Genomic DNA, 9195 nt, shown 5'->3' on the forward strand with positions numbered 1-9195 from the left:
CGTCGTCTGGTTCTGACGACCGTCGTCTGGTTCTGACGACCGTCGTCTGGTTCTGACGACCGTCGTCTGGTTCTGACGACCGTCGTCTGGTTCTGGTCACAGTCCTCTGCTGGCTGCCGTTCTGATGTAAGGAAGGAAGGGTAAAGGTGGCATTTAGGTGTACAAGGGGTATGCAAAGGCACGTGTAGAGGCTATCGGGAATATAGCGGGGACCCGATGGTACTTAGGACGATTTACAATTGGGAAAATCAAAGTCCTGCTAGGAAGCCTGCTAGGAGCCTACCAGGAGGCCTTTAGGATTTTAATACCCTAATAGCAATAAATGCAATAATACTAACAATATTTATTTTATAGCCGTAAGCTAGCGTAATGCTAGCGTATAGCTCCAGGGCTTAGCTAATATGGCGGAAAGCTAGCGTATTGCTCTAGGGGGTTGGCTAATATGGCTAAAAGCTGGCCCCGGGCCCTAGGGGGTTGGCTAATATGGCGGAAAGCTAGCCCCTGGCCCAAAAAATACTTTTAGCGAAACTAAATTTCGTGCGCCACTCCCCGTTTTCCTGACGAAAGCTCTCTTAAAGCAAAATTATTAAAAGTTTGTTAAAGTAGTAGGGCTCCGCGATATCAGATATCTAGTTATTTAACGCTTGGATAGCAGCAAAGCTTACCATTAGCTCATCTCTCCCAACTGCCTAATCCGGTAATCCAGCTCTGACGCTCTACGTTAGATCTAAGGGGGTGTATTGGCCACGGAGGTAGCTTTACTGCTGAGGTGTTAGACTCCGAACGATTACGGACACCGAAGGTCGAACTAGGGTTATTTCCTTATGTATATTAGGGCTCTTAGAGCCACCTTAAATCAAACAGATCACTCATTCAATTCTGTGTCTCTACCTACCAGCTAGCTTATGTCATTTGTATTGATACCTACCTGGCTGAAAGTTATTAACACCTTCCTCTAGCCAAGCAGTAAGATCTAGTAAAAGAACTGCCACCCAAATCCAAGAAGCTAATCTCCCTAATATTATTGCCGTAGAGGAAGCAGTGCTGCCAACAGTCAACGGATTTGATTGGAAGTTCAATTAGTCCGAGCGTCAGTCCAATCAATTAAATACGAGATCAGATATCAGTCAAGCCAATCAAATATTTGAACCAAGGTCAGATATTTGATAACTGATTGATAGTCTCGGTTAATAGTTTATCCGGTTTAAATTTTTTAGATTACCCATTATTTACCTTAGCAAGTTTAGACTATAGAATTAATCCGCTAACCTTTTTTATTAAAAAGTTAATTCTTGGTTTAAGGGACTTTTGTAAAGTTTATTAGGCGATCTAACTTATTTTATATATAGAATAATTACCTTTTTTAACAAAATTAATCTACACCCCTACAACAGCTATTATCTTAAAAATACCATTAAATTAATCCGCAGAAGCAGCTCTATAATTAATAAATATCTATACCCCATCAGCCCCCGCGATGAGCGGATATCGCATCTAGTTACAAGAGACGTCTGCACGAACGTCTGCACGAACGTCTACACGGAGTTCTGCTTAATGCTCTGCATAAGGCTCTGCACGAGGCTCTGCTCGAGGCTCTGCTCGAAGCTCTACACGGAGCTCTGCACGGAGCTCTGCTCGAAGCTCTGCCATAGAGCTCTGCTCGAAGCTCCGCACGAGGCTCTGCTTAATGCTCTGCACGAGGCTCTGCTCAAAGCTCTGCACGAGGCTCTGCTCAAAGCTCTGCTTAAAGCTCTGCCACGGAACTCTGCTCGAAGCTCTGCACGAGGCTTTGCCCGAAGCTCTGCATGGAGCTCTGCTTGGAGCTCTGCGCGGAGCTCTGCTCGAAGCTCTGCGCGGAGCTCTCCTCGAAGCTCTGCGCGGAGCTCTCCTCGAAGCTCTGCGCGGAGCTCTCCTCGAAGCTCTGCTCGAAGCTTTGCACGAGGCTCTGCTCGAAGCTCTGCATGGAGCTCTGCTTGAAGCTCTGCTTGAAGCTCTGCGCGGAGCTCTCCTCGAAGCTCTGCTCGAAGCTCTGCACGAGGCTCTGCTCAAAGCTCTGCACGATGCTCTGCACAGGCTCTGTTCGAAGCTCTGCACGAGGCTCTGCTCGAAGCTCTGCACGGGCCCGCGGCATGTTGCTGGGACAACCTCCTGGCCAAATATCTGATTGGAAGTTCAATCAAATCGGCCGTCAATCAGGCTAGCTTCAATCAAATAAGGCCCGTGCGTCAGTCAATCAAATATCCTGGCAATCAGTCCGGATATTTGACTGTTGGCAGCACTGAGAGGAAGCTGCTGGTAATAGAATTCCGGCTCTAGCAAGTAGGTAGCCTTATATTAATAGCTACTGTTCTAATAAAGGAGCCACCTACTAGCAAAATAGACGTGGAAATAAAGCTAATCAAGTTAAGCACCACTATCCTATCAATGCTCATATCCTTCAGAGGTGGAGTAGAAAGATCCAATCAGATACATTAACGGTTAAGGAGCCATCGCAAAATATAGTCTATCAGCTGTTAGCTTAAAAGATAAAACGGCAGCTACCAAAGAGTTAAGAGCTAATAGTAGTAGGAGGCTCACTATCTAAGTAAGTCAAGGACCTTATTTAGCTAATTACTGTTTAGGAGTTAAACTTAATAAGGCGTCTAGATCAGCAATAGCATACTTAACCCCCGCCTCCCTCTAGTGTTAAGCCGCCTACTTAGTTAAGCCCGGTACGGTTAAAAACGGATCATTACAAGATCCTCTCATAATTCTTTAACTGGCTAATGGCTTAGCCAAGCCATTCTAATAAGCGTTAAAGGCAGATTCTGGAGTTAATTAGGCATACATTAGTAGAGGACAATTAGGATATTAATAGAATAAGATCTCTAAAAGATATAACAATTAAGATCTGGAAGGATTATAGCTTTCCAATTAGTACGCTACCGCGGATAAGAGAGAAAATAGGAGAGTTTAAACGGCAGAGAGTAGTACACTATAAGTAGAGAGTAGATTATAAAGAGTCTCTATAAAGAGCCTTATTCTACTATATAGCTAGCCCTTTTAAAATAACCTTCCGCGTAAACTCCATAAGCTTAACTAATTATAAACTCTAGAAATCTATTAAAGCTCTTAAAGTTAACCGCTAGTACATAGTTTTTTTTTATCTAAGCCTTTAGATCTTTAAAAGTCGCCTTAATTGGATTAAAATCTGGCGAATATAGTGGTAGGAATTTAAGAATAACACCCGCCTAGTCGCAAAGCTCTTAAAGCCGCTTTAACTTATAGATAGATGCGTTATCTAGTATAATAATTAATCGCGGCCCTAGGTACGGTGTATAATTAGGTAGAACTTTATACTCTATAAAAGCCTTAAAAAGCTTACTTATAAAAGCTCCTTAAAAGATAATATGGTCTATATAGCCTTCAAGTATTAAGGCCAGTAAGATACTCCACCGTTCAGATCTTTTGTATGGCGTTAACACCTCACAGTCTACACCAACTAGCGCCCAGCCTCGTTTTCTATCACCAGTCCTCTTATTCAAAGCCGACTTATTAAGAAAGATAAGCTAGTCGGCGAGCCATTCTTTCTACCTACTCTGCCACGTATAACGGAGCGATAAGCTTTGCTAAGCGGCACGCTTAGAGACTACCTTTCAAGACCACCGAGCTGCCTTAAGAATACGGCAAATAGTGGTAATAGAGGCTTGGATGTCGAATTCGTTAAAGAGTGATGAACTGGATCTGAGGATAAAAGAATGAATGAAGCTATCGAATCTAACTACGAGGAATATAGGCCTTGATATAGGCCTATATCTACGGGGTTCGGGGTGACTACTACGGATACCGAACGGGAAAGGGACTCTGCTTATGTAAGCAGGAAACGCATGTGGAGGACTCCTCCAGTACCATCGTCAAAGAGGAAGTCTTACATCTCGTTAAGATACGCAGTAGGCCTGTCTTTAAGGTACTTAAGCAGTTACTATAAGTGGGCAGGAACGTTAATAAAAAACTTAACACTATGCCAAGAATACTAACCTGCTTTTAATACTCTAAAAGAAGGCCCGGTCTACCTAGTTTTACACTAGGTGGCGCGTATAGTCGGCCCCAAAGGTCCCAGTTCAATTAAAGCTTGTAAACGGTTGTTTTTAACAGCCCTAAAGCGACTGCTATATCAGGTACGTACTCATCAAGATCTAAACGAAGCTTAATTTGGGTTATAACCTCAATTGGAAGACGACGGCCCATTATAACGGCGTGTGCAAGCAAAAATAATCAATGGCATCGATTTCTATGTGAAATTGGGTGGTGCGCGATGACCGGCTTTACTCCGGCGCGAGTTCACGATATTTCGGCAAGAACAATACCTCATAAAACTCTAGGTTAGCACTCTTCCGATTCAAAATTTTCACATTGTGTTAAAAGTTGCTAACCCCTGCATCAGGACCATGTATTGTCTGGTATTTAGAATACTAGCTCAAGCCAAGCGCTCAGAGGACTGCCCGTCACACGCTTGGGATTGAATTCATTAAGTATGCCTAGTGTCTGAACATGTAACTATCTCTTATTAGTGTCAGGTAATTAAATTCGTCAAGACCTAGGCCTGAACGGTGTTAATAGACATAAAGTCGAGCAAACCAACGTAATTGTTACCAAAAACGCTATTCAGCGGCGTATTCTGCCCGGCACAGTTGGTAAACCAAAGCTCTCTTAAAATTGCGGATTAATTCGAGTTCGATTGACTGGCCTTGGTGACATGGGCATGGCATAAGAGCCCTCACCAATCTCCAAGACGCTATTCTTACAAAACTCCTACATAGGCGAGATGACACAATTGGCACCAATGTGCACCGTCCCCCCACCTGCCAATGATGATTTTACAACCCCGCGCCTTTCTGTTCATCGGACTACTGTGTGCTCACCCTTCGCCCTCTTACCCAATTCTCAACTCTCCAAATGGTATGACTTTGAGGACAATGCCTTCCTGAGAAAGTGCTCATTCCATCTCATTCTTTCGTCTTGACCGCAGAGTCAGCACCAATGCTACCCCTTTCAAAGTTCCTCCTCGGTAGGAAGATGCTGCCCACTAACTCTCCTACTAGGTGATTTGCTCGGAATCTGTCTAAAATGTCTCCTCCCTCCTTCTCTACCGGACACCGAACCTTCCGGGCTCGGTACTATCAGTGGCGTGGAGTCCAAGACCGTCGAATGTACGGATGAAGCCCGAGAATGGGGCTGTCTTGAGGGCGTATTGGGAGTCGAACGATAGTCTGGATAAGGCGCGGCGACAGGCGAGGATCCAGGAGGGAGCACGTTAACGGAGGGGTACGCTGGGCTTGAGCCAAAGGATTCTGCGCTGTCGATGATGTACATGTTGATGTCGCCGAGTTGCCTTTTGCATTCGTCCAGGGCTTTTTGAAGGTCCTCATGCTCCTCTTCGAGGGTTGCGCGGCGGTTGCGCGTTTTCGGGGGTTCGCTGGCTAGGGCTTGGAGGAGGGATTCGTTTTTGGAAGCTATATCTTGCACCATATCTAAAGTGAAGAGGTTAGGCAACTCGTACACGAGACAGTTGGCGATGGCAAGCGAAACGACGTTGTCAATGAAGGTGCGGAGCGCGTTCTAATTTGTGTCAGTCTAGTTTCCTAGAACGTCTTCCTGGACTGTGGACTAGCTGTTCTCATGAAGGATGGATGTTTCCGTGGGAAAGAAGAGAGGGCCATTACCTTGTAGTACAGTTTCATTAAGTCTAGAATTTGAGAGGAGTCAGATGGAAACTCTGTTGCTTCCGCTTTATAATCTGCCAGCCTTTGCCTGACAAATTTCTCCGTATCCTGGCCTTGTCCGGCGGCTATATGACTGGTAAGATTGCCTTTAACATTTTCCCAACGTTTACCATAAAGGTCTTTTTGCCTCTGGAGAAATTCTGGATCATGTGTCGTGACTGGGAGCTTCTCATAGGGTCGCAACATCTCATCGAGCTTGCTGAACAGGGTTTGCTGCTTGGTTTCCATTTCTGGAATTATGATATGATGCATTAAAGCTGTTGCAGTATGATCGTTGTCAGGGCCTGAAGCATGGCGCACCGCATCCCGCAAGAGTTGGTGAGTAGCGGTACAGATTGTTTCGAGATGGGCTTCGGCAATTCGTCGCCAGCGCTGAGACTGATTCCGAAACACTAAATTGAGATGCTCTGGGTTGCACATGCCAGGCAGCTCATGACCTCTATAATCCATTTGGATGCGCTTAATCATGTCAATGAATTCGGCTCGGGAGATGACCTCTGGAGGATCAAGGGGTTCTAAAGTACTCTTCATAATGGGGGGCTCGAGATCTCTCTTCGTAGGATGTTCTTTCTCTTCGTAAGTATGACCCCATCCGTACATCCATTCGACGAATCTGTCGTTTTGAGACCAAACGTATGCGTAATATCTCCTGCGGGGCTCGCTAAAGAAATTGTCGTCGTAACGAGCGCAAACAGCATCTTCGATCGTTTCCTTGAATTTTCCCCCAATCCGCGCCAAGTATTTCTGTTGGTCACTTGGTGTGATGCGGCTAGGTCCTAGGCTCTCCAAGTTCCGCTTGCAATTTTTTAACTTCCTCTCTAGTTCTTTGATAATACCTGGCAGTGCAGAGCGGGTGTGGTCCTCCAGGATCTTGCTGAGCTTCGCTCGCAGATTGTCAATGCCAAGCTGATCTGGCTCGAGTTCCCGCTTCCAAGCACTTTGGCTGAAAAATTCCTCTTCTTTTCGATCCCGTTCACCAAAGCTGGACTTTTCCTCCCCAGCGGCTCTATTTCTGACCACATGCCAGCCGAGCTCAAATCTGTACCGCGGAGACTTGTTCTTGGCCATATGGATCCATTGTTTTTCTGTAGCCGGGCCGTCAACTCGATCAGGTTTTGTGATGATGCCCATTGTTCGTCGCCCTTCGGGGTCGAAATGTTGGGCAATCTGTAGAACCTCCTGGTTTTCGTGATCAATTGGAGCAGCGACTACGGCTAGAATGATAGTTTTTGCCTTTTCCATATGCGCTCTGACGATTTCCCTGACAGTTTCCAGATCTTTTTCTTCACCAGCGTGAATAAGTCCAGGAAGATCGACAAGGGTGAGTGGCGGCCAGGATGGGTTGGATGCCTTAATCTTAAGAACATCTTTGAAGAATGCGCATCCATTTTGCTCATTGCGGCGCTCCATTATCCGTTTTGCCTCGTTGATCGTACTGCTCAAGTTTTCAACCGCGGTGTCCTTTGGACGAAATTCTTCTGCACCTTGGCGGGGGTTTTCCCAAATAATGCTGACGGAGACGCCAGAAGCATTTTGGTGTTCCAGAGTCAGCTCTGTTGCGAAGGTTGTACATTGTTTTTCAGCTCTTGGAAAATTCAACCTAGAAATAGCTTCCAGAACCGAGCTCTTTCCACAAGATTGGTCACCGCATACAATGATGCGAGGCAAATCAATTTCATATTTGCTGATAGGACGAAGGTTTTCAATGACTCCCAGGATGACACTCTGATCAGGAGAGAGAAGCTGATCGAGGGCCGCCAAACCAGCCACAGAGCCCGGTTGGTTCTCGTCTCTTCGAATAGCCATTGTGGGTGAATACTGAGCCACGTTTGCTGTTGTTTTGTAATGTATTTATGGAATGTTTCGGTAGGGCGGTAGGGAAGGGCGACGCAAGTTGGCGATTTAAAGGGGTGAGAAGAGCATTATTATATGGATAAGTTTTCGAATCCTTTCGAGAGGCCACAAAAGCGCGAATTATGGGACGAACTACGGCATCCAGCATTCTGGAAGGCAGGCTGTCGGCGTGTCCGGTGTTTCACACGGCGTAGCAGAAGCATAGTGAGAAGAGATAGGTGCGCACAAGGAAATTGGTCGCCAAGAGCTACGCCGCAATCGCGTCCTGAGGACAGTAATCCACTCCGGATGATTATAAACCTTGCGAGCCGCGTCAGACCACGAGATACGAGATGTGCCAGCCGCCCCTCACTTTACAATAATGTCGCGGCTACCCGCTCGAGCCAATTACCCCCGCTCAGGCCACCCCTTTTGTGACTTTCAGATCGAGCATTAACCCCACCTTTTAATTCAATCTTCAGCCTGTACGACCTTCGGCGTTAACCCCCCTTCTGAGTTTCGCTAGCAACTAGTCAGGTGCACCATCCGGTGTGGATAATTTACACCTTTCTAGTTAGAAAAGTTTCTGTACTACAAAATTATGGCTTGCTGAATGGCCTGAAAGGGAGCCATGTATCTGGTCTCGCTATCTCGCTCAGGTCCGCGAAAGAAAGAGGTAGGAATTGGTCGCCGATTTCAAGAATTAGGGCATGCACGTCGAAACGCCCTCTTGCGACATTACTGACAAGATGGCACTGCGAAGGTCCTTTTGGGCCACAGACGAGGGAAGGTTGTTCGATGATCAAGCCATGTTTGACAGGTTGATGTTGACCGGGCAGTACATCCCTGTACCGGAACTAGAGATCCTCGTCCTGCTTGACTACTTCTGCGACCCGTCTTTGAGCCTGTGGAAAGCTAGCCCATCATCGGTATCCGGACCCCGTCACTGATCTTAACAAGAGGGATTGAGTTGCCGGACACCATGCGCCAGCCTCTTTAGCATCAACTGTATAGAGTCAAAGACGCGCTGGTAGATTCACTTGTGGCGCTAGATGAGCAAGTAGCTGATTTGGGAGCCCAACCCCAGGGCGCGCGCTCAATCGATGAAGTTGCCTAGCTCGTCATGGAGGCGCTCATGAAGTGGATTCCGAGGACAGCGGCAGTTCCGAAAGACAGAATGGACATGAACAAGCCGATCCACGCGCATGGCATCGACTCACTCACAGCCGCGGGTCTGAGAAACTGGTTTGCGAAAGCCTTCGGTGTTAGTATTGCTGTGTTGAGATACTGGCTGGTGCGTCTTTCAGGGAGCTTGGATTCGCGGCTGCGAAGAAGTATAAGGATAAGGATAAGGATAAGGGTAAGGATGAGGATGAGGATAAGGGGAAGGAGAAGGAGAATAGGGAGGAGGAGAAGGAGGAGAAGGAAAAGACTAAGGCTGGTGAGGACAGTGAAAATAGGGTTCGTAGCACTTAAGAACGCTAGACGCATTGAAGTAAGGAGGGAGCCCCGTCACCATTTTGACGGCTTGTAATAGCTTTTGAAGTGCTCATATTCTTGATAACTCCAAGACTGCACACAAAATCCCGTCTGCCTCTGC

At 46.6% G+C, this 9195-nt stretch overlaps 1 protein-coding gene across 1 annotated transcript; it reads right to left on the reverse strand.

Annotated features, from left to right (window-relative positions):
* Window positions 1-5031: 5031 nt before the first annotated feature.
* On the reverse strand, window positions 5032-7568 carry K441DRAFT_582774 (uncharacterized protein; the record flags this gene model as incomplete). The annotated part of the gene is made up of 3 exons (XM_067644476.1): window positions 5032-5598; window positions 5703-5767; window positions 5867-7568. 3 exons carry the CDS (start codon window positions 7566-7568, stop codon window positions 5032-5034), a joined length of 2334 nt encoding a protein of 777 aa, XP_067499147.1.
* Window positions 7569-9195: the final 1627 nt, after the last annotated feature.

Source organism: Cenococcum geophilum (assembly GCF_001692895.1).
Source record: "Cenococcum geophilum 1.58 unplaced genomic scaffold K441scaffold_54, whole genome shotgun sequence".
In the NCBI taxonomy this organism is placed as follows: Eukaryota; Fungi; Ascomycota; class Dothideomycetes; order Gloniales; family Gloniaceae; genus Cenococcum; species Cenococcum geophilum.